This window comes from Benincasa hispida, chromosome 8 (genome assembly GCF_009727055.1).
Source record: "Benincasa hispida cultivar B227 chromosome 8, ASM972705v1, whole genome shotgun sequence".
In the NCBI taxonomy this organism is placed as follows: domain Eukaryota; kingdom Viridiplantae; phylum Streptophyta; class Magnoliopsida; order Cucurbitales; family Cucurbitaceae; genus Benincasa; species Benincasa hispida.
The window spans coordinates 20,070,462-20,097,633 of record NC_052356.1 but is presented as its reverse complement, the minus strand read 5'-3'; the positions used below and the strand labels follow the sequence as shown (position 1 = coordinate 20,097,633).

At 31.8% G+C, this 27,172-nt stretch overlaps 1 protein-coding gene across 1 annotated transcript; it reads right to left on the bottom strand.

Moving 5' to 3' along the window:
* Positions 1–8,247: 8,247 nt before the first annotated feature.
* On the bottom strand, positions 8,248–10,329 carry LOC120083966. Its single transcript, XM_039039872.1, has 4 exons — positions 10,132–10,329; positions 9,561–9,801; positions 9,163–9,241; positions 8,248–8,596 (listed from the first exon to the last, which is right to left on the bottom strand). The coding sequence occupies exons 1-4, from the start codon at positions 10,327–10,329 to the stop codon at positions 8,248–8,250; spliced, it is 867 nt and encodes a 288-aa protein (XP_038895800.1).
* Between the last annotated feature and the right edge of the window lie 16,843 nt (positions 10,330–27,172).

Here is a 27,172-nt window from a genome sequence, read left to right as displayed (position 1 = left end):
GATAGTTTAAAGGCTTACAAACCAAAAGACTAGTATCTTTATGAAGCTGCAGAACATAATTTCGTTGAGACAAAAAAATACCTTAAGAAGAATGTGCAAGTTCAAGTCCCAAAAAGTAACGAAGATCCCTTAAATCCTACAACTTCAAAGCAGAATTCAAATGAACTTTAAAGCCATTAATAATGTCAATAGAAGCACTTGTTAGTACAATATCATCAAGTAAATAAGCAAGGTCGTACAAATGGCACCAGATCCTCGGATAAAGAGAGAATAATCACATTTCGACTGTATAAAATCGAGGAGAAAAAAGGCATTAGAGAACTTGTCAAACCATTGTCTAGAAACCTGTTTAAGACCATATATGGACTTATGTAACCGACAAACCAAGCGCTGCCCCTGAGGTACAACAACAGTATGTTTATAGCCAAGGGGCAAGCCCATATAAACCTCTTCAAGAACCATATAAGAATACATTATTCACATCAAGTTGTGCTAAAGGCTAGTTGTGAGAAACTGCAAGAGTGAGTAAGACTTTGACACTAATCATTTTTGCAACAGGTGAAAAAGCCTCAATGTAATCAACGCCTTCTTGTTGAGTGTATCCTTTGGCAACTAACCAAGGTTTGTAACGATCAATTGTGCCATTAGAATGATGTTTAATTTTGTATATCCATTTGCATCCAATGGAGTACTGACAGGAGAGAAGAGGAACAACTGACCATGTATGATTATTCTCCATAGCAGTTAACTCACATTCCATAACTTATTGCCAATGAGGGAATGTGAAAACCTGATGGAAAAACTGATGCTCATATGATGTAGAAGTCTATAGTATAAAATTCCGATAGTCATTAGATAAGTGAGTGTAAGATAAACAACTGTGTAAAAGATACTTTGTACAAGTGGAAGCGGCAACACTTGAGATCAGGACATCTTGAGATAATAACATGTTATAATGATAATCCCTCAAGTAGGAGGGAGGTTTTGTAGTCTAAGAGGACTTTCTGACGTCCACATAGTCTAGAGCTTAAGTAGATTCAAAGATAGGTAGCCCAATATAATTTGGTATAATATCATTACTACTAGGTCTCATTGCATCATCATTATGAACAATATCATTTGGAATAACGTCAGTGGAAGTAGCAGGAACTCCGACAAAATCAAAGGACTTAGGTAGAACAACATCATCAAAAGGCATTTTCAAGTGAGCTTGATCAACAACTGAAGTAAAGAGAAAAACATGCTCATAGAAAACAACATCTCAAGGTATAAAAATTCATGTTCAATATCATATAACTTATAGTTCTTCATACCAACAGGATACCTAACAAACACAACAGGAATAGCTCGGGGATCACGTTTAGACCTGTGAGAGGATAAAGTGGATGCAAAACACAAACACCCAAAAGACCTCAACATAGAATAATCAACAGTTTTACCATATACTTAAGTATAAAAAATCTGCCACTGCAATGAAGATGAAGGGGTATGATTTATTAAAAAGGCAGCAATAAGAACAAAGTCAGTCCAAAACTAAATAAGGACTCGAGACTGAAAATATAAAGATCGAGCAACGTTCAATAAATGTTGATGTTTCTACTCAACAACAGTTGTTCAGGTCGAGCAACACATGATAACTGATGGAGAACACCTTTAGAATGAACGAATTCTGTAAGCCAACTCTAGGGCATTATCTAACCGAAATTGTTTAATGAGTACACAAGATTGAGTTTCAACCATAGTAAAAAAAAAAAAAAAGGTACAATGACCAAAGCCTCACTTTTTTTTTCCTCATTATAAAAGTCCAGGTAAACCAAGAATGATCATCCACAATGGTTAAAAAGTATCAACAATCGTCATGAGAATGATGTGGATAAGGTCTCCATATATCACAATGTAATAGTTCAAAAATATGAATAGCACCATGATTGTGTGATACAATAGAAATTTTCTTCTTTTTGGCTGAGGGGCATACAGAACAAGAGAAATTAAAAGTCTTAGGATCAACATGAATCACATCCTTAAATGAAGACATATGTTTAACAGAAGAATGACCTAGACGATAATGTCAAGTATCAAAAGTAGCAACAGGACAAGTAACATATGAAACAAACTTAGCAACCACTAATTAGGGATGAATGTCCAAAAAATACAATCCATGAGCAACGCTAGCCCTGCCAATCGTTGTTGAAGAAGAGTTGTCCTGAACAACACATAAATCACCAATAAACTTAACAACAAGAGGCAATTGATGAGTTAAAGCACTGATGAATATAAGCATAAAGGCAAAAGTGGGAATGTATAAGACATTAGTCAATGTAATGTGTTCATTGAGATGTATGTCACCCACAAAATCAACATTGACTCGTGAAGAATTAGGCAATGAAATCTGAAACAACCCTTAAATCATAGAAATATTTGCAAGATCGACAAATGTGGCTCGAGGCACCCAGGTCTAAAATCAACTGTCACTCCTAGATTCAAAAAGTGAAACTGATGAGCATATACTTGGTATATGAGGAGTGCTTCAACTAGTTTTCGAGTATGCTGCTTTGGTTTAAGTGAGTCAACAACATAGCCAAGAGGTTTTGACACTACTCAGTGCTGAGAGAACCCATAGGATCACCTGAAACAGAAGAACAAGTTCTGGAAATTGTTGAAATGGAGGATTCTGCCTATTTGGAAGATGATGAAGGAGTAGAATGTTGATTACTACGTCCATGGTAACTAGGCGGATATTTATGAATTTTATAACACTTGTCTACGGTATAACCTATAATGTTACAATACGTGCATATCGGATGATCTCGACGTTTGTTCTATCCATGGGAGTGTTGTGGCTTTGTAGATTGAGTGTTTGAGTAAGATATAGTGTTTTCAACAACAAAAGCCACAAGAATTTGAGACATAAAGGAGAAGGTAGGAATGGAGCATTACACAACTTATTAAGTAACAAGGGTGAATGTTTTGTTAATCGATGGTTCAGGCTCCATCAATAAGAGTTGAGTACGAACCTAAGCAAAAGAGACATTCAATCTCATAAGGAAGCACATCACATATTCAACCCGATAAAAAATAGTTAATTTTAAAAATCAGTTAATTTTTTTACTCCTTCACAAGTGCACTCGATAAGAGGCCAATTCATACCATAAGGTCTTTAACCGAGTGAAATAAGCAGTCATGGATTGTTGATCTTGTATTAAGTTGGAGAGATCTCGACGTAATTGAAAATTTTGTGGTCGATTCTTCGTCTTGTAACTTTTTTAAAGTTCCTCCCAAATGTCTTTGGCATTGTCAAAATACATAACACTTGCAGAGATTTCCTTAGAAATTGAATTAAGAATCTATGCTATAACAACATGATTACGGATCATCGAAGAATGATATTGAGAGGATTCACGATCTGGTTTAGAAATAGTTCCATCAACGAAGCCAATTTTGTTCTTTAACGTTAGGGCAATAATCGTTTAGAAATAGTTCCATCGACTCCATGAAACATAGGTGTTTTCGTTGAGTAGATCTGAAACCAAAACAAGATTGGTGTTGTCTGTGTGATGAAGGTAGTGGGGATTGTTGATGGCCGGTTGAGATTGGACAGATGCGAGTGTTGAGGTTTGATTCAAGAGTTCGTCGTTCACCATGGGATTCAATAATGTCATCGGCGAAACAAACAGCTGAGTTAAAACGGCGGACGACGCTCAAAGAGGGAAAGCGAACGGCGGAGACGAGGGAGAACGGACGACGTTCGAAGAGGGAAAACAGACCGCGTTTGCACGAGACATCAATAGCTTCAGCGGCTGTGTAATTCGAAGAAGGAAAACGGAAGACGAGAGAGGAAACGAACCGATCGCGAGACGTCAACGTCGACGTCATTGACGGCAACAAAAGAGACCGACAGCGACTAGGGTTAGAGCCCACTCTCTGATACGATATTAGGGCCCAAAAAAAATTGAATCTGTCATTCATTGATAGGTCAATTACAGAGAAAATAAAAAAGGCAGAAAGAAAATAAAAGGAAATTACAAATCTATTCTCATGTGAATTTACAAGACTATCCTATGTGAATTTACAAGATTTTACTATATAACATTATTGACTCCACTTTTGGATTTCACATCATCACCCAATTTCCACAAAAATATTCCTTTCTTAACCTATGGACTTCATTCATATATAAATTATATTGGTACTCCGAAGAAAGAAGAGATGGGTAAAAAATATTGTGGAAGCAATAATCAAACTCTAAGAGTTTGTTTGTTGGATAAAGAGAGAATTAAATCTCGAGAGTAAAATTCAATATAAAAACAGAATCATTGATACAAAGTATGTTACAAAGCACTACAACAATTTTAGCCTACATGTTTATTCTGAACACATTTGGATATATATGGTGAGAAATTTGAAACTGCAATTTATTTTAGGTGTCATCATAGGATAGATGACGAGTGGACTATGATGAGAATTTAAAGTTGCCATAAACAAATTATCATTGTACATATACGATGACAATTATTTACTATGGCACTTTACAACTAACAATGAATCCTGTATCATTTTACGTACCTATACAATGATAATTTTCTTTGATCATAGAAATGCCCACACCTCCTATTTCAATTTCCATCCCTAGTAAAACTTCCCATTTAATTTCGAGCGGAACAGGGTAAGGATGCCCAGTAAAAAATTCGCAGGGAATGAGGATCCCAGTAAGAACATTTCGCATATTATTATTATTTTTTAATGTATTATAGCAAATTTTCTTTTACTTTCAACCCATAAATTTTTTTTTTTTTAACTCTCTAAATTGAGAATTTCTAATTAAATAAAACATTGTAAAATTTCTTAATAAAAATAATAGTTATAATGTTAAATCCCCATCATTTCGGTCAAGTGACTATGAAGAGAGAATTCATTTATATATGAAAGTGTGTATATCTCACTGGATATAAAGTGTGTATCATTGATCAAAAAGTTCGAGTTCGAATAATCTAACACATATAAGACTTAAAAGTAGCTTGGTGAACCACCATATATATAAAATTTGAAATAAAGTTTGTTTGAATTAAAACTTTATTAGCCCTTAAATTTGAGATTGAATTTGTATCCGATCTTTAGACTTTAAAAATTATAAATTTAGTCTTTAAATTTCTAATATTTTTATTAAAAAATTCATGAAGTTCTAATAGATACAAAATAAAAAATTTAGGGCATATTTAATATGTAATATAGATTATGTTTTATGTTTCCAAATTTCTGAGTTTAGTGAATTTGCATTTGTCAAATATGTTTTTGAAAATTTGTCCAATTCTCAAAATAGTTCAAATTTTGAAAAAAAAAAAAAAAAACACTTCTATATTTTCATGGTATTAAATTTTGAATTTACAACTTTAAAATGTAGATTTGAAAAGGTAAAAACTTTAATTAAATATAGTATTTCATGTTATAAATTAAATTCATTTTTACTACGGTATATTATATTAGAGTGTATTATAAATTATATAATATTATAAAATAATATTTATACAACAAATTTATAAATTAAATTAATTAGTAATGATTAACTACAACTATTATTTATGTTTTTATAAATAATATATTACATCTAACACCTTTTGAACAAATTTTTAAGTTGGGATCCAATATCTAAAATTGTTACCAAATACATATCTAATTAAATATGTGAAACATAACTATATTACTAAATCAATTGTTTTAAAATCTATGTCTTCACATTATCTATAAACAAGGTTTTATTAGATATAAAATGAAAATTTCCATCTAATAGAACAAATAATTTTAAATTTTTTTAAGGATATGTATACATATATTAAACACGAGATTGGTAGTTCAAGGACGTTCCAATATTAGACACAAAATAATTAAAATTTAAAAATAAAATAAATATAAACGCTAAAAGTTGAAAGATCAAAGTTGTAATTTAATTTAATTTGATTAAAGGATATTTTCTTAACAAAATTTGGTAATGAAAAAAAAAAAAAAACCTCAACAAAAGTTTTGTAAAAACTCCTAATCCTAAAATAATTAGAATTCCTAAAAGAATATGGATTTTCCTAAAGGAATTAGGAAATAAAAGGTCCCTTATAAGTTATAAATAAGACCGATAAATCCCCCTCGTTGTTAATTCTTCGTAGATTTTTAGCTTCTAAAGAAATCATGTCATCGTTGCCCTTTGTTGCAGCTTCATCAACGCTAATGAGCGTGGTCATTATCACTTTTGAAATGACTTTGATGTTGGAAGCATATGATAGACACTCATAAATAAATAACCAACAAACGATTATTTCGGAGGAAACAAAAACACTTTTAATTGAAAAGACTCTTTAAACTTGGTTTACACTTTTGATTGAACTCTCTATGTGTTCTTTTCTATACACTTGAATACATCGACAATGTCAATGTTAATCCTATTTATAGGATTGTCTAGGGTAAATTTAAATACATAACTCACACCCTAATTAAATATATATGGAACAATTAAAATCATACACTTAATTCATGTGAAACTCTACTAAATTAACTCCTACATTAACATAATTAACTTTCATATTTTAATTTTTTTCAACTCTCATAAATTAATCCATCTATAATTTATCTAATTAAAATATGTTTAATTTTCAACATCCCTCCCTAAACATGTTTTCTGAAAACTCCAAACAAAGTTTTTAACTTGTTAAACACATCAACTTTGAGTGGCTTCGTGAAATATCTGCAATTTGATCTTCAGTCTTCACATATTCAACTTGAACCTCTTTTCTTGAAATGCAATCTCTAATAAAGTGAAATCTTGTATCAATGTGCTTGTTACGGTCATGGAACACTTGATTATTTGCTAGAGCAATTGTTGACTTATTATCTACATGGATCACAGTTGCATCATTTTGCAAAATTTCAACTGTCTTCAGAAAATTTTTAACCAAATTACATGACAAAGACAAGAGGCTACAACAACATATTCTGCCTCACAAGTAGATAATGTCACAATGGGTTGCTTCTTGGAACTCCAAGTAAATGCAGTATTACCAACAAAGAACACACATCCACTTGTACTTTTTCGGTCATTAACATCTCCAGCTCAGTCACTATCACAATAACCGTCAAGCTTGAATTCTTTAGATGGAGAATAAAACAATCCATAATCAAGCGTACCTTTGAGGTAACGAAGAATTCTCTTTGCCACTTTCAAATGAGTAATTGTAGGAGATTCCATAAATCGACTCACTAATCCAATGCTGAAAATAATATATGGTCATGTGCAAGTCAAATATCTCAAACTTCCAGTTAAGCTTTTGAAATATGAAGGATCAACAACATCCCCTTCTTCATATTTGGACAGTTTTATACCAACTTCAATTGGAGTTGTGATAGGATTAGAATTAATCATCTTGAACGTCTCTAGAATTTCTCTAGCATATCGTTCTTGAGAGATAAAAATACCTTCCTCTGGCTATTTCACCTCAATGCCAAGATAATATGACATCAACCCAATATCTATCATTTCAAATTCTTGGGTCATTGCTTTCTTGAGATCTTCAAACATACTTCCACAATTTCCTATAAAAATTAAGTCATCCACATACAGACAAACCAATAAAATATCTCCACAATCACTAGTCTTAAATATATAGAGGATTTTATAAGGACATTACAAATACCCATTGTCAAGGAAATATCTGTTGATTATGTTATTCCACATTCTAGGTGCTTGTTTCAATCCATACAACATCTTCTTTAATTTCAGGACTTTATCTTTTTGACCTTTCACAGCATAGCCAAAAGGTCGTTCTAAGTATACTTCTTCCAAATATCCATTCAAGAATACTGATTTAACATCCATTTGAAATACCTTCCATTTACTTTGAGCAATAATTGCAATTGACAACCTTATGGTTTCCAAGCGAGCAATGGGAGCAAATACTTTCTCGTAATCTATGTATTTTTTTTTATAGTAGCCTTTTGCAACTAATCTTGCCTTATGCCTCTCCACTTCTCTCTCTTCATTTCTTTTTGTATTGAAGACCCATTTGACACCAATTGCTTTCTTTTCACTTGGAAAAGTAGAAAGTTCTTGTGTATCATTCTTCTTTATGGCCTTTATCTCTTCATCCATGGCAGTCTTCTACTTTTCATCCTACAAAACTTCTTCAAAATTCAATGGTTCACTGTCACTAAATAGACAGAGTAAGATTATTAAAACTGACTTAACTCTTCAGTCCCGTCATATATGTCTCATAAACTTCTCATGCCATGAGGTCCTTCACTTGAGCTTATAGATGATGAAGATATGCTTTGTTGTGGAGTGATTGGCGACATTGATGGTGTTGATGGAGAAGCAATGTCACTAGACTCATCATCATCATTAAGAAAAAGTAAAAACTTGTAGTCTTTTAGTTCATCATTCCAATTCCATGTTACTTCCTCATTAAACACAACATCTCTACTTACCACTGTCTTCTCTGTAGCATGATTATAAAGCTTATAACTTTTTGAGCTTGCATCATAGCCAACAAAAATATGCTTCTCACTTTTATGATCGAGCTTTCTACGCTTTTGATCAAGTACATGTGCATAAGTGATACTTCAAAATACTCTCAAATGAGCAATGGATGATGTTCTTTCTATCCATGCTTGTTGAGGCGTTTTGTTCCACAAGCTTCTAGTAGGAGAACGATTGGACAAGTATACAACACATTCAACAACTTGGGCCCAAAATTCTTTTGTCATCTTCTTACTTTTCAACATGCTTCAAGCCATATTGAGTATCATTCTATTCTTCCTCTCAACAATACCATTTTGTTGAGGAGTCAGTGGAACTATCATAGACCGACGAATTTCATTTTCTGCGCAAAAATCTTTGAATTCATTTGAAGTGAATTCTCCTCCCCTGTTTGATCTCAAGGCTTTTAGGTAATAACCACTTTCTTTTCCGATGAGTGCTTTAAATCTCTTTAACATGCCAAATACTTCTAATTTCTCCTTGACAAAATAAACCCAAGTTCTTTGACTGAAATCATCAATAAATAATAAGAAATAATTATTCTTACAGAAATAACTTGGTTTAATTGGTTCACAAAGATCAATGTGAACTAACTCTAGTAGTCTCCGTATTCTTGAAGAAGATTCTTGTGGAAAACTCTTTCTTACTTGCTTGCCATAAAGACAATCGTCACAAATTGATCTGGATGTTTGGCATATGACAGTCCTTTCACCATGTTCTTCCTTGCTAATAGTTTCAAACCATCAAAGTTTAAATGCCCAAGTCTCAAGTGCCAAATCCAAGATGGATATTTCAAACATGACTTCAAACATTTAGCAACATCAGTTTGAACATTTAACAAAAACATTCTATTCTTCGTCATTTGCACTTTAGCAATCATATATCACGATTATCCCTTTTCGAAAGATTATAATTCTTCATCAAAATATTATAGACTTTCTCTAAGAATTGTCCCAAACTTAAAATATTGTTCTTCATATCATGCACATAATAAACATTAGAGATAACTCATGCTTCCCATTCTTCAAGTTGATCAAAATCTTACCCTTTCCTTTAATAGGAATTTTTGTGGCATCACCAAATATGACATTACCACCAATAGATTCACCAAGTTCCACGAACATTGACTTACATCCACATATGTGATTGCTTGCACCGCTATCAAGATACCATGCATTAATTTCACAGGTTTCTTCATCTTTACATGCTAGAAGTAAAGATGACTCAATGCTTTCTTCATCTTTCTCAGCATAATTTTCATTTTCTTCTACTTTATTCCTACATTTCTAGGAATAATGGACAAATTTATGACAGTTATAACATTCAACTTGTCTTTTATCATATCTTTTATCATTATTTGATCTTTCTCCATTTGACCTCAAATAAATTTTTCTTCCACGACCTCTTGATGAATTAGATTTTGAATTACTCTTATAAAATTTTCTTTGACCATAATTTCCTCGACCCTTAAAATCACCACGTCTACGATTGTTGCCACATCCTCGACCTCGATTTCTTTTTTCTTAGCTATCTTCTTTATCTCTCAACTGCAACTTTGACTAAAAAAGTTGCTCAGTTGTTTGTTTGTTCTTCTTGAGAAGCTTCTCTTTATGGACTTGTAAGGAACCCATAAGTTGATCAATGGACATTTTACTCAAATCCTTTGATTCTTCAATAGCTACAATGATGAAATTGAATTTTTCATCCAATGAGAGAAGTATCTTTTCTACCACTTGCTCTTCATCTATCGTCTCACCATATCTTTTTTTTTCATTTACTACTACTAGCAATCTTGAAGTATAATCTGAAACCATTTAGACCCATTCATATGTAGTGATTCATAATCACCTCTCAATTTTTAGATGCGAACCTTCTTGACTCGATCTACTCCTTTGTATGTATTCTCCAAAAATTTTCATGCTATGAGTTTGCACTACAATATCTAAATTGTTATAGTGATAGAAAGAAAAATATTTTCTGAAGCGGACGTGGTATTATTATTTTTTTTTTGTAAAGGTATTGTAATTAAAGTTTGGGGTGGGGGAATTGAACCTCTAATCTCAAGGTCGATAATACAAGCACTATGCCAGTTGAGCTACATTCATGTAACAACGTGAAATTATTTATTAATTGTAAAGTTAACTACACATTACTTTAATTATTTAATAGTTTTATTTATTTTAATTTATTGGAAACAAAACATTCAGAATTCCAAAAAAAAAAAAAAAAAGTTAAAGATAACAACTTCTTCATCATCTTCTGTATATCTTCTTCTACTGCATCAATTTCTTTAATTTTCTTAACAAATTTCTAGATTCATGTTATATATATAAAATCTAAGAAAAATAAACTTACACTGAATTGAAACTGACAATGTTATAATTCTGATATTGAATTGAAACTGATAATGTTAGAATTCTGATATTGACGATTCTTATTTAACGTCAGTTTGTTTTCTTGGAGTAGGTACTTATTAGAATGTCTCAACATGTGCTTATTCATCTAGTCAAAATGATATTCCTCTTAGTCAAATGTTATCCAAGTTGAAAGATGTTGCAGAGAATATAAAGACAACTTCTGTGCCTCCAAAAGAAAATTCTGATGAAGAAGATGTTGAAGACGTATCTGAGTCTTCCAGAGATTGAGGGTTGATCAATAGTTCTGATGATGAATCTAAAAAGTTCAAGGGTCAATCACTCGTACTTCTATAAGGGGTCAAAAGAAAAAGGCAAATCCTATCTCTATCCCTCTTGTGCCTCTCGATGGTGTCTTCTTTCACTCTGAGGAAAGTGCCTTCTTTTAAAAGTTTGTAATCAAGAGGAAGATATTTACTAAAAAAGAGTTGTCAGAAAAGGCATAAGAATGTCTTGATATCACGGTATTGATTGTTAAAGCTGACCTAATGAAGACTGTTATGAACCTTGGTCCTTATTATCCTAAATTTGTTAGATAATTTATTGTGAATCTTTTGCCTGCTTTTGATGATGTGAATTCTCCTGACTTTCGAAGGTTTCATGTTAGAGACTACAGTTTTGTTTTTACTACTGGTATAATTAATTCTTTTTTATATGAATGTTCCCCCTAACACTCATGAACTGCGTGCTTTTGTGAAAGATTTGGTTTTTGAATTAACTGGAGGTTTGAAGAATGTTTGACCTAAGACTGGGCAACTTACTTGTGCTGAACTAAGTGCTAAATATGTTGTGCTGTTTCTGATTGGAATTGCCAGTTGGTGCCTTCTTCTCACAACTTTTAGTCTTTTGATTGCTCTGGCTACTTGTTGTATCAAATTGGAAAAGTTGTTACTTTTGACTATGGGGCTTTTATCATTGGTCAACTTTGACGGTACATTGGTTTTCAACCTTTGCGTTTACCTATTTCCTATCCATGCCTGGTTTGTGGAATTTTGTTGTCTCAGAAGTCTGATTTACTCTCAGCCGAAGAGCCTATTGGTGGCAATCCAAGTCTGCTAAATTTTAATTACAAGTTGTTTCAAGGCAATCATATTCCAAATATTGCCCCACCTTCTCCTAGTATTGTTGAGGGAGCTCCAAGTGCAGACTTTGTTGCCTCCTCCTTTGGTCATCATATTTTGCACTTCTTGTCTGAGGAGATTAGAATGCTTAATGATGTTGTTGATCGTGCTTCTAATTGGAAGCGAAAAATTATTATGTTGATGTCCCTGATGAGGTAGGCTCGGGTAGATCCTAATCGTGCTGGGCCATTTTCATGAATATTTTCTTTAAGCCAGAGGAGGAGTTGGAGGAGTTGGTTGCTAATGATTTTGTTTTTCTGCTTGATTTGATGATTAGATTACGACAGATGCAAACATTTGGTTTGGTGTCTGGGCTATTGTTGGTGTTGGACTATTACTGTTCTTTTGTCGTTATCTTTGTCTATGGATTCTCAGACTTGTTCTTTTTCTACATGGACCTTTATTTTTATTATGGATTATCAATTCTACTATTTTTTTTTTCCTATCCTTGTTAATTGATGATTAGAGTTGGAAGTGTTTATATTATCCTGTCTTAAAAAGATATATCTTATCTAAAGGGGGAGTTTGTTAGAAATAATAATATAGGCTAAATATATTTGTTTCAATTTTCTGGCATTTTTTTCTTGGGCTTTCTAGAGTTGTCTCTATTCTTGTCTCTGATGGATCTTGTCTCAGAGGTTACTCGTTTAGTTACCAAATGTACAGGATATTTTTTTCCTGATTTATCATATTCTGCATATTATTTTGTTTGGAATATATCTTATCCAAAGAAGAATCTTTGAGTCATTTGAACTATTTGAGCGTGTTCTTCACTTGTTCTTGCTTCAATTCACAAAGGTTGATAGGTCTTAGGGGAGCCTAAAACTTTGTTCACCGAGAAGGATTTCACAAGCCTTAGAGAGATCCTAAGGTGTTATTTATCGAGAAGGAAATTCTCAAGACTTAAGGAAGCCTAAGTTCTCGTGTGAAGAGAGTTCACAAATTAAAGAAAATATATCATCGAGAGAGGGAGTCTCACACACTTAGAGGGAGCCTAAGTTTTTCAACACTAATATTCATATACTTAAGGGAGCCTAAGTTCTAGAGCGAAGGAGTCTCACACACTTAAGTGGAGCCTAAGTGTTTCAACAATAATATTCATATACTTAGGGGAGCCTAAGTTCAAGAGCGAGGGAGTCTCACACACTTAAGGGGAGCCTAAGTGTTTCAACACTAATATTCATATACTTAGGGGAGCCTAAATTCAAGAGAAAGGAGTCCATATCTAGGGGAGCTTAGGTGATCAACTAAGTTGGGTGTCACTGTAATTGTTGTTCTTTACAAATAAGTATAACGTTGTAATTGCTTGACTTTTATATATTAGAGGAATATCTTTCCCCGGCATACTACCTCACAAATATAGGTGGTTTATCACCGAATTGGGTTACCAATCTTGATGCATTTATTTTAATTCATTTTCTGTTGTTTTACTGTTGTTTTTAAATTTGCGAGGACGTCTTGTGAGACAAGCATATTGAGTGCAAGTGACCACTTTTCAAAACTTAAAAAATAATCAATTGTTATGTCAAATAACTAATTAATTTTGAGACTTTAGGGCATTAATCTTAACAAAGCTAAGACTGCTAACTTAAATGCTTAAATTAAAACACTAAAATAGTCTTAAAGACATGCTTATATGTGGAAGCAACGACAATAGTTCCATGACACAGTCAATAGATTACCATGTCAAGTGTCTAATACATTCTTGATCTAAGTGGAAAATGTTAAATGAAAATGTTGAGTATTAAAATGCTTAGTAATAACCCAATAACTGGGGTAAGTCTATGCAATCACATATAAATATGAGTAAAAAAACTTCATGCTAGTGCAACTAAAGATTTTGTCATTCCTGATATATTTTGTTTCCATTCTCTTGGATGTACATCAATTTCATACACACATTATAAAAAAATAACAATAACGATAAAAAAAAAAAAAAACTTTGTTTAAACCTTTTCTTCTCAAATTAACTTGTTAAACAAAAACGGTAAAATTAATATAAATTAAATTCGATAACAATAAAATATTAAGTTATTAACGACAATAAAATGTTATATAAATTTAGTTATCTTACATTAATATATATTACTTCAAAATATAGAAGAGTGTTGTATCGTTGGAATAAGTAACACATCATTTCAACACATTTATCATTCCCATGAAACAAATATGACCATCTACATATTTTCGAACATGCTAACAAATTTTCGTGCAAAATAAACATGGTCATCTAAAATAGCCAGACATCAATATTTTTAGTCATATGCCATTTCAAACGTATGGAGATTTTGGCTATCCTGATTCTAAAAAGACAAACTACATGAAGGTCTTCGTTGATTTTGTTATGGAATTTCAAACAAACATTTAATATCTTATTTTTTCATAGAATTAAAACTCAAAATATTATTATCTAGGAAAATTTAAAAATTCATCAGACATGAGTTTTCTAATATCATCTCCATCCCGGTGAAATTTTTATATCTGAAAGATGAATGGTAAAAATATAGTTTAATTAATAAATAAATTAATATTAGTTAATCATTATTATTAAGTTTAATTAATTATTAAATATAAATATATTATTTAGATTTAATAAATTTCAACTAATACATTTATTATTAATATTTTAAGTTAGGATAACTTTTGTTGTTAATTATTAATATTTTAATTAAATTATATTTATTTAATTATCGTTAGTGATTAAAATACATAGTTTAATTAATTTTAATTAATGTGTAAGATAAAAAAATTATTTTTTTATTTGAAATGATTAATAATTGAATAATACTATATTTAATTTATGACTACATTAATTATTGAGATGATAAATCAAACGTAGATATTTAACTCGAGACATAGATTATACTACAAGTCCAAATCCAAATATTTAAAATCTATGCAATTAAATAACACGTGTTTGATATTCATACCCATCAAACAATATATGCAATCCAAACGGTCGGTAAAGGAATTGATTTTTTTAATTTAGTACGCAATCTCTCTCTTAGCGTATCTATAACCCATCAAACAATATATGCAATCCAAACGGTCGGTAAAGGAACTAATTTTTTTAATTTAATACGCAATCTCTCTCTTAGCGTATCTATAACCCATCAAACAGTATATGCAATCCAAACGGTCGGTAAAGGAACTGATTTTTTTAATTTAGTACGCAATCTCTCTCTTAGCGTATCTATAATTTGGAAAGGTTTAGCTTAATCTAGAGTTTAAACAAGATTTGATCTTCTATGCATGGAGGCTCCATCCTCCACCCTTGGTTGAGAATCAAAATCATATAAGGCGGACAAAGCCATATATATATATATATTATATATATATATATATAGATTTCTTTTTTCTCTACTTCTCAAGGTGAAAAACTATATCTTGATATCCTTCAAAAAAAAAAAAAAAAAAAAAAAAGTGACCAATAGACTTAGGTGCTTCCAAAAACAAAACTCAAGGCCCATAACCATTTTTTTTTTATTTTGTTTTTGAAAATTAAGTTTATAGGCACTACCGTCACCTTTAAAATTCTTCCTTTGTTACCTCATTTTTTACCAATAATTTCAAAAACTGAGCCAAATTTTGAAAACTAAAAAGAAAAAAAATAGTTTTAAGAACTTGTTTTTATTTTTAGAATTTGGCTAAGAATTCAACTATTTTACTTAAGAAAGATGTAAATCATTGTAAGAAAGGAAAGTAAATAAGCTTAAGTTTCAAAAATCAAAATCCAAAAACGAAGGTCTCGTTTGGTAACTATTTGGTTTTTGTTTTTGTTTTTTTTTTTTTTTAAATTAAGCCTATTTCATCCACATTTCTTACCGTGATTTGCATATTTCGTAAGTATAATGGTTAAATTCTTAGTCAAATTCAAAAAACAAAAACAACTTTTTGAAAGCTATTTTTTTAGTTCTCAAAATTTGACTTGAATTTTTAAACCATTGGTGAAAAGTAAATAAAAAATGAATAAATTTGAAGGTGGGAGTAGTATCAATAGACTTAATTTGTAAAAACAAAAATAAAAAAACAAAATGGTTACCAAATAAGACCGAAATAATCACCAAACAGACATAAATACTCTAACTTATTGTCAGAACCTTTGATTAGCAAAAGGTCCAAACTTGATATCGATAGAAATAATATCACTAATAGATCATATTACATTTTTGCAATGACTTCGTTGCAACTAGTAGAACAATAAATCAAGTCATATATTCTCGATCAAGATGTCAAAATTTGAATTTACACCTTGCTAAAATATAGTGACCATGTGTTTGCCCTAAAACTAAAGAATATTGGCATTTAAGTAGATACCAAGTAAGGAAAAAAAAAACTAAAAATTTCATTCTCTAAGCTTGATTTTCTTGGGAATTATTATTATGAGCTACAAGATGAACCAAACAACGACATAATGGGCAACGGCTCTCGATCCTCAGCCACTGATCCATACAATCCCTATGAAAATAATGGCCACAATTCTCGATAACTCCACAAATCTCTTCCGCTTCAAACTCTTCAATACAAATGGCACAACAATCGTCCGAACCGACTTTGTCCGTCATCTTAAGCGTGTCTTTGTAAGCGAGCGTCATGGTAGTGGAGGAGGTTTCTTCCTGCTCGGCCACGTTCGATTGCACCGCTGCCCGACGTTGCCGTAGAATATGGGCCTGAAGCCAGCAAAGAGTCGCATTTCACGGTGTAAGTTGAGTCGTTGCTCGATATCTAGGATTCTTGTTTGGTAAAGCCTAAGACGGTATTGGTAGTAATGAAAAATGAAGACGATTAATAATATGATGAGAATAATGACACTTAAAAACATGAATTTCATCTTCTATTGGGAAATATGGGAACTCATAAACTCCAGTGACGGCAGAGATGGCGGAGATAGCAATAATGTTGAAAGTTCCGTTAGGAAGATGATCAGAAGAGGCTTGAAAGTTATGAAATTTGGAGAAAGTGGAAGAATTAAACATGAGTTCGATTGATTTAATTGTTATGTGTATATATAATAAAAATAAAGTGGGGAATTTGGAATCCTTTTAAAATTTGGGAAGTTTTAAAAAGATTTCACTAACTTGTGGTAAATAAATTCGATTGGGATTAGGAAAAGTGATTCCGTTTGGAGTGGATGTTGTATTGAAATTAAGAAATCTTTTCGAAAATTTGTTATCTTGTATCAAATTTAAATTTTCAATTTCCCTATAAGTGTTACCATTTTTATCTTCAACTTCCATTTTCATTAATTTTTATAAAATTTAAATTTGAACGATGGGCAGAAATTGTAACTATGGATAAATTTGAAGTTCAATTTTTATCATTTGAGTTCAAAATTCTATAACTATTGTAAATTTGAAGATATAATTTTAACACTTGACTCAAGTTTGAAGACTCTATTTTTATAATTGAAAGTTTTAGGTTATAATTGCAACTATCAGACCACCATATTTCATGGGTAGCTTTTATAGTTGGCATGAGTTTTCTTTTTATTTTATTTATTTGCAACTATATTTATAGGTGAAAAACAAAATTTTTGGATTGTTCTCAAATATAACAAAATGAACTAAAATATTTACATGTAGCAAAATTTCATTGTCTATCTGTGATAGACCGCGATAGACTCTTATCTATGTCTATCTATGTCATGATATACATGGATAGTAATCTATCGCGGTCTATTGCGATCTATCGAATATAAACTGTGATATTTTACTATATTTGTAAACATTTTCAGCAATTTTGATATTTAAAATAAATTTTCAAATTTTTTTTAACCACTCAGTTAAAGTCATATGCCCAGCTGATTGGAAAAAAAAAAAAAGTCATATACCCTAACTAGAGGAAAATAATCAATTTTATCGTTCATTCAAATTTAAAGTGTGATTTTTCTATTTATAGAATTTTTCTAAATTTTTTATCCCAAATAATTAATAAAATGAATATTCAAACTTAAATCAACTAAAAAGTAGTCTTTCCTAAATTTTACATATTAAAAATGGATAAGGTGCCTCTCCCTTTTTATTCCCCGGAATAATTTTTCCAAATCCAAATAATGATAAATATTTAAGTAATTTTATTTTATTGGGATATTCTTATTTGAACAATATTAGATTAACTTTTTAAGCCTCCCTTCTATCTCAATCTTTCGAATTTTTGATAATTCATTTTTGAATTAATAATTAAGTGTATAGAATCATTTTTTTTCAAAAAAAATTATAAATACAGCAAAATCTATAGGATCTTATTAGGGATATAGTATATGCTATAGGAGATAGATTTGAATTTTTCTGTATTTGAAAAAAAAAATTCATGTTTATCCACTCCACAGATCACGAATGATGAATCTTCTTTACAGGAAGTACCACCACTCAGAGTTCTTACTATTTTCAGGACAAGAGATTTAAGAGGTGTGGGTTTCAAGTTTTGGTATGAGAGGAAGTTTGTGTGAGAGATGAAATTTTTAAGAGAATTCTTTTGCGGAGAGAGAAAACACAGACCAACGCAGTGTTTTTCGACGATTTCCAGGAAACAATTCTCTTCTTCTTGTTAATGAGAAATGGGGGGTACTTCCACCAATACAGATGCTGATTTTCATTAATTAATTTTTATATATATAAAAATAACTAACATATATATAAATTGAATTAATAATGTTAATTAACTAACCTTTAATTAATCAACTATTAAATATCACATATTTAATATCTTTAAATCATATTCAAACCATATTCTCTTATAACATGCAGTTTTATATGAATCTCATTCATATATATAATGTTCGAATCTTATTCAAATATTTATTTCTCGCATATATTGTAAAGTATAACTTTGAATTTCATTCAAAATTAACTTTAGATTATAATATAACTATACATTATATTAATTATATCCTATATAATTAATTCCCTTATTTAGTTTAAATAATTCAACTTAACTAACAAAATAATTGATTCTTGTTTTACCCTTTATGAGCTAGCGAAGGGACCTTGTGAACCTAGAAGTTCCAATAGTACGAGATTAATTAATTAAATTCTTTAATTAAATTAATCAACATGCATTAACTGCAAGTCACTCCACTAAAGATTCACAGTTACACTCTTCGCACTATAGATATATTTCTATGTCAATGGATATAACCAATCAATAGTAAGTTGGCTTTCATAAATTGCTTGTAGCTACCGTTGGATTAAATTACCCTTTTACCCTAATAGTTACATCTAACAACTCAAGTTCCACCGGTCCCTCTAATCAACAAATTATTTATAGTTCAACTAAAAACTAATCTCTCTCGAGCCAATGAGAGGGTAAGGCCTCATTGTTCAAGACCCAGAATCAGCTATTAAATGAGTAATTCATCTACTTTCCCTAAAGATAAGAAGGAGTGAATTCAATCTTGTGTAGTTGTGTTCCTAGCTCTCTACTTTGATAAATCTCCAAATGGTAGGTTCATTGAGTCGGAGAATCCCGCTCTCACCTATATAGATCAAAGGATCGTTCTCATAGATAGGAGTTGAGTTCACAACTCACTCAGGATTAAGATCGAGTCACCTATGGTTATCCTATTGAAATGTTACTCTCTTCAAGTAACGACTTTATAAAAAGAGACTAAACATTTCGTGGTCGGGTCTTATACAAACTCTTTGTATAGAAGACCCCCACTCACATGCCTCCACATGAACGATTAGGATCCTGTCGTTTGTAATACTTTACAGCTATTGTAACAATTACAAAATGGGTTATATTCGCAGTGTCTCTAGGATGAGGCACTCAATCTTATCCACATACTACAAACCATTTAGGTTATTACCTAAACATGATCCACCTATTTGTCAACCACATACATGTTTAAGTTAAATAAAATAACCTCGGATCTTAGTTTTTTGGATTAGGTTAATACAAACTAAATGTCAAATAAAATAACTTCTTATTTTATTAAATAAATAATTAGTGTCAAAATTTATAGACTGCGAGACCCACAAAATTTAGGGCACCAACCCCAACAATCTCCCCATTGTTCTAAAGCTAGTGTGGTGTACAATATAAACTATAAAACAAGTAAGATATACAATACAATAAACTAGGGCATAAACTATACCTAGTAACATCTCCCACTTGTCCTAGACAAGATGATGTATGTCCAATAGACCTTAGACTCTCCAGATGACACTACAAGAAAATCGACTTTTAATAATGAATAAATGCGTTGCTAAAGCTCTAAACACACCACTAAAGGTATTACCGACGCGGAGCTATGCGTCCTTAAGAATGTTGTTGTATCCACGTAGCAAAAAGGTTTAATAACATATTTATAGTGCGCCACTAAAAGGCTAATTTTACTGAATGTATGCATCACTAAATACACACTTTTAGCAACACATTATTTGTCACTATTTTTCATATACAGTGACGTGAAAAATGTGCCACTAACAGTTAAGTTTTAGCAACATATAAAATTGTTGTTAACTTTTATGGTCTTTACAAGTACCTTTTTGCAACATATCTAAGCATCGATAAAATTGTACCATTATAAAAGTTGTTATTTTTAAAACTAAGATTTACTGACATTATAAAAAACATTAGTAAAAGTATTTTAGTAAATAAAAAAATAATATTTGATTTAATAAATAAACTTGTTATAAACTTTTAAAATATAATAATCTTTTGAACAAATTATGAATCACTAATCAATTTATATTTAAACCAAAAATTACAAATGAAGATACACATTTTCAATACTATCATTGAAACAAAATGAAATAATACCAATTTGGCCACAAGTTTACAAGACAAGTTATATCAACAAACTTCGTTAATTTTCTAATGAGCTCAAGTAATATCAACTTAAGTTATAATTGTCAAGTTACATTAATTAAGAGATGAAAAAAATTTGTACCGATACTAGTTTTCACAAGTTTACATAACAAAAGTTAAACAAAAGGTCATTGAAGCTAACATCATTTTGAAACAAAAAAGTATAAAATACCAACCCCAAAACTCTTTCCATTTCCATCAAAATTCAACTTCAAATTTTGTCCACATAAAATCTGACAAATAAAGAAGTGAAATATGTAAGCACGTGAGAATAAAGAATTGAACAAAACCCATCAAGCTAACTCAAACATAAGAAAACCTTAGGTAATGACTAATCAAAAGCACATCCATGTTCTAAAACAAACACCAAACCATTCTTCTACCTTTCAAATTCAAGAAAATTCAATAACGTAGAAGGAAAACACATATTCTACACATGACCATGAACACATTGTCAAGAAAAAAAAATTATAGAAGCTCCTTCCAAAAGAGTATAGGAATAAGTACCGTCAAAGTAGCTCAAACAAACCAAAAGCTTAAGTAATTACTTCTTAAATCATACTAAAAGGACCAATCAAAGTGAGTATCCTAAATATAATTTTGGAGGAGGTGGGAGGGGGGTCAAAAGCACAACCATGCTCTAAAGCAAACACCAAACCATTCCTATACCTTGCCATGGACACATTGTCAAGAAAACAAATTATGGAAGCTCCTTCCAAAAGGGTATAGGAAGAAGTACTGTCAAAGTAACTCAAACAAACAAAAAACTTAAACAATGACTTCTTAAATCATTCTAAATGTATCAATCAAAGTGAGTATCCTAAATACAATTGGGGGAAGGGGGTCAAAAGCACAACCATGTTCTAAAACAAACACCAAACCATTCCTATATCTCATCATGGATATTTGTCAAGAAAACAAATTATGGAAGCTCCTTCCAAAAGGGTATAGGAATAAGTACGATCAAAGTAACTCAGACAAACCAAAAACTTAAGCAATGACTCCTTAAATCATATTAAAAGAACCAATCAAAGTGAGTATCCTAAATATAATTTTGGAGGAGGTAGGTGGGAGGGTCAAAAGCACAACCATGCTCTAAAACAAACACCAAACCATTCCTATATCTTGCCGTGGACATATTGTCAAGAAAAAAAAAAGTATGGAAGCTCTTTCCAAAAGGGTATAGGAATAAGTATTGTCAAGGTAACTCAAACAAACCAAAAACTTAAAATGTGACTTCTTAAAGCATACTAAAGGTACCAATCAAAGTAAGTATCCTAAATACAATTTGGGAGAGGGGAAGGGGATTATGGAAGCTCTTTCCGAAAGGGTATAGGAATAAGTATCATAAAAATAACTCAAACAAGCCAAAAAATTAAGCAGTGACTTCTTAAATCATACTAAAGATACCAATCAAATTGAGTATCCCAAATAATTTTTTTTTAAGGGGGAAAGAAGGGGTCAAAAAGCATAACCATGTTCTAAAACAAACACCATACTATTCCTATACCTTACCATGGGCACATTGTCAAGAAAAAAATTACGGAAGCTCCTAGACATTGCAAATTAAATACTTTCAATCATTTATATCAAGAACTCAAACAACAAAAAAAAGCCTTGAGCAATGACATAGCAAAAGCTAATCTATAACTACCATAACTACAGGATAGTCATAGTAATTTAATTATACCAAGTTTGCATATACTAATCTAATCCAACACTTCTTATTCAAATAGAATTTGAAGCAAAACACCTACTTGACTTGTAAAAATACCTATTCATTGTCGTCAAAGTGTTTCTAATTTACGTTGTTTAGAAATTGATGAAACATTGATTGACTATAGATACTAACAAAATATAAAATAATCGATTAATAACTCCTAATGCTTAAATTTAACTTTACCAGTTTTTCTATTTTCCATGGAAGAATAAGGAAGGATTGAAAAATATCCCTAAATTCTTAAATTTAACTCCAATTTTTTAAGATATTTGGTACAAAGATTTTCAATTCTTCGTCATCTTTCTTTTACATGCAAGAAGCATTTATCAACAAATAAAGAAACTAAAATGTATTAATCTAAGAAAGTAAACTCATATGTTCTTGAATTTAGAAGTTAACTTGTTAAGTTCCTAATTATATTGTTTAGAAATTGATAGAAAATTGATTGGCTATAGAAACTAATAAAATATATACTAATCGATTAATAACTCCTAATGCTTAAACTTAACTTTACCAATTTTTCTGTTTTTCATGGAAGAATAAGGAAGGATTGAAAAATATCCCTAAATTCTCAAACTTAACTCCAATTTTTTTAGATATTTGGTACAAATATTTTTAATTCTTCATCATCTTTCTTTTACATGCAAGAAGCATTTATTAACAAATAAAGAAACTAAAATGTATTAATCTAAGAAAGTAAACTCATATGTTCTTGAATTTAGAAGTTAACTTGTTAAGTTCCTAATTTTCGTTATTTAGAAATTGATGGAAAATTAATTGACTATAGATATTAATAAAATATATACTAATCGATTAATAACTCCTAATGCTTAAACTTAACTTTACCATTTTTTCTACTTTTCATGGAAGAATAAGGAAGGATTGAAAAATATCCTTAAATTCTTAAACTTAACTCCAATTTTTTTAGATATTTGGTACAAATATTTTCAATTCTTCATCATCTTTCTTTTACATGGAAGAAATATTTATCAACAAATAAAGAAACTAAAAGGTATTAATCTAAGAAAGTAAACTCATATATTCTTGAATTTAGAAGTTAAGTTGTTAAGTTCCAAATTTACGTTGTTTAGAAATTGATAAAAAAAATTGATTGGTTATAGGTACTAACAAAATAACAACTCATGCAACTCTTCTCTTTGTATGTTGATCTGTAATATAATGAAGAGATTGGAGTGAAAATCGGGCATGCAATCCATAGAGAATTTTAGAGAAAATTTGGATTGAAAAAAGGGTTCTTCAACAAGGTTGCTGCAGTTAGCTTTTCTCCTTTTTCCCTTGATTCAAGCTTGTTTTGGTCTTATAAGTCAATCTAGAGCACCAAGAGAATAGCGGGGAAGATCTTGAGGTGGTCTACAATAAGATTTGGAGAAGATTGCCGCTAGTGAGGGAGATTTGAAGAAGTTCTACAAGAGATATATCTTGAAACTCATTTTTTCTGCAAAAGCATGCTTTATATCATGCCAAAATTAGTGAATTTGAGTGCTTAGATAATCCTTGTGCTTCTGCTGCTGTTGATACATTCCTACAATTGATATCAGAGCATCAAATAAGCATTCAATTCGGTTTAATTTTGGTTTCATGGGTGCTTTATATGAGAAATATGAAACTGGTGTACTGATATGGCTTTCTGAGTTTTGGTTGTTTAATTCTCTTTAATTTCTCATTTAAATTTGTAATTGACTCTTGCTTGATGAGATTTAATGTGTTCCCAAGAGTTTGTCATTTATTTGGAATCATTAAAGTTGAAATTAAGCTGTAAATCAAAGAAACAAGCGAAGAGGTCGAGTTGCAGTTCTAGAAAGTCAGCCTCTGTTCTTATCGTCGTTGAGCTTCAGTAGCTAAATGATCGTTTAGCTTCATGCGTTAGATGATGTGAAGAAAAGCTAGATGATCGTATAGAAATGGATGCTGGTTGTTGTGATGTTGAACGCTAGACGATCGTGTACCTGCGAGAGCTAAACAATGCATTCAATTTGCTATATGATTGCACTAAGCAATCGTTTAGCTTTGGTGTGGGAACTAAACAATACGTTGAATTTACTATAGGACGGTACTATGCGATCGTTTAACAACGATGCGCACTAAGTGATGCGATTAAGTGCTACGCGATAGCGGTGAACGATTGTTTAGATACGAAGCTAAGTGATCGTGTAGACAAAGTGCTAAGCGATGTGTTGTTTCTATGCGATGGAACTAAACAATCGCTTACCTACGATGCTGAACGACGCGATGATGTTCTATACGATGGAATTAAGCGATCGTTTAGCTACGACGGATACTAAATGATGACATGAGCGCTAGACGATGGTGTTAAGCGATCATTTGGTTCTATATGATAGAACTAAGCGATGCGATGAAGAGCTATACGATAGCCTTGAGCGATCGATTACTATGATAGTTTATCTTTGATCGGGAGCTAAACAATGCGTTGAGTTGCTAAGCGATAGCACTACGCGATCGTTTACCTCTATTCAACAGCTAAGCGATGCGTCAAGTTGCTATGCGATAGCACTATGCAATCGCATACCCTTGTGCGGCAGCTGGGCGATGCATTGAATGCTATGCGATGGCATTAAACGATCGTTGGCCTTTTACGCATGCTAAATGATCGACTTCATGCGTTAGACGATGGAGCTAAGCGGTCGTGTAGTAAATTGTCTATGCTAAACGATGGACCTGCGCGATAGTGTGAGACACTAAGCGATCGTGTAACTTTCTTTAGCGTTAGATGATAACAATATGCGATAGAAGGAAAATACTACACGATCGTGTAGCTTTGCTAAACGATCAAGCATTTACTAAACGATCTGGAAAAATGCAAGAAGATGGTCGTCGTTGCTAAATGATGAGACTTAGCAAGATGTTGAACATGTGCAAGGGCCGCCGGTTCGACCGGTTCTCTTGTGGTCTGGTCCGGTTCAGCTTCGAATGGTTTTTGGCTGGTCCGGTTCAGCTGGTTGGGGTTCCGGTTCAAGCTACTTGAGTTCGTTCTGGAGCAATTCAAGCAGTTCGGGAGCGGTTCAGAAGTTGTTTTGTAGTAATTAGGTTTTGTTTACTTGTTTTTTTGCCATAACTAAAAAACCATATCAGTCCGTGTTTAATTATTTATGCATTTGATGTATGTTATGATTAAATAAATCTTGTATGTGCATATAGTATGCCATTTAGATTTAAAATCTCACCATAGGAAGCATGTTACATGCATTGAAAGTATGTTATAATTGTTATAGTATGCATGTTAGGGTTTCTTGTATTTAATATAAATGTTATATTAAATGTTAAATGCCTCATGTATGTTATGGATAAATAGCATTTCTAAAGTTTTATAAGTTGTTATAAAATTGGGTTTGACATTTAAAATCCATAAACAATAGTTGCATGCTCACGTAGGTTGACCACCTGTTTTAATTGTTAAAACTTATAAAACCTAGGTTACAAACTCAAGCGGTATATAATCCTGTCTAAGGCTAGGGATACTTAAGTTGACGGTTTACGGAACACCTCCTACCTGGGGATTATGGCCGAATTATTTAGCGTTAGTAACCGATCTTAAGAGCATACTTGAGTGATGTGAGGTAATAAAATGGTTTATCACCTAGATATCATAGGTTAAAATCCAATTATAAGAGTAATACTTGGATAAACCACATAGACTTAGGGTTGTTTTATTAGCAAAAAAGAACCTAAGTATAAATCTACCAAAAATAGAACACTTTAGTGGCAGTTTAATAACTTCTATATGATAGAGTTATTAGAAAACTTCAGTGGGAGATTAATAACAGATACGATATGTTATTTTTGACTCTCATGTCTCTAGGAGTTCACAATCCAAATTTAAGCGATACTTCGTGTCACCCTAGAAGTGACCTCCCTACAGAGAGTATTTTTTAGCTTAAATCTAAATTTCGGTGAATAAAGAGAAGTTGTTCAAACATAAGGCTATTATATGATAAATAGATTTCAACTGCCATGTCTCCACATAGTTTACACCGTGAAATTCATATGACGCTTCATGTCACCCTGGAAGTGGCCTCCCTACGGAGAGTGTTTTGTATGAATCAATATCAAGGTAAACGGAGAAAGTAGTTCATAGTAAGTGGGTAAAGGATATGTGTCAATATATCCTACAATCTCCTCTATTAGTCTGAATCGTGAGATTCCTATGTTGTGTCTGCTGGTTAGCTTTAAGCAGCCCTTTGCTAGTCGTTTAGTGACGGCTATCCCCACAGAGGGTTGTAACATAGGATTCGGAACAACCCAGGCTTCAGTAAAATGAAAGGGTCTTATAGTTCCATCTTGGATGTTTTCTTCTATTTCAGAGGCAAATTCATACCGTCCTGTAGGATCTGAAAATGGCGAGTCACACTTACAAGAATTACTAAGTTGTTAGTAAAGATCTTGACTGACGATAACTAAATGACTATATGAGTAAGAATTATTTTGGAGACAATAGGAATAAGAGTTATTCTGGGAATAGTGTTTGGTCAAAACTATTTTTTTTAGTGAAGGAGTATCTCACTGCCCCACAGTAGCACATATTCTGACTCACTAAAATATCGTTGCAAATAAA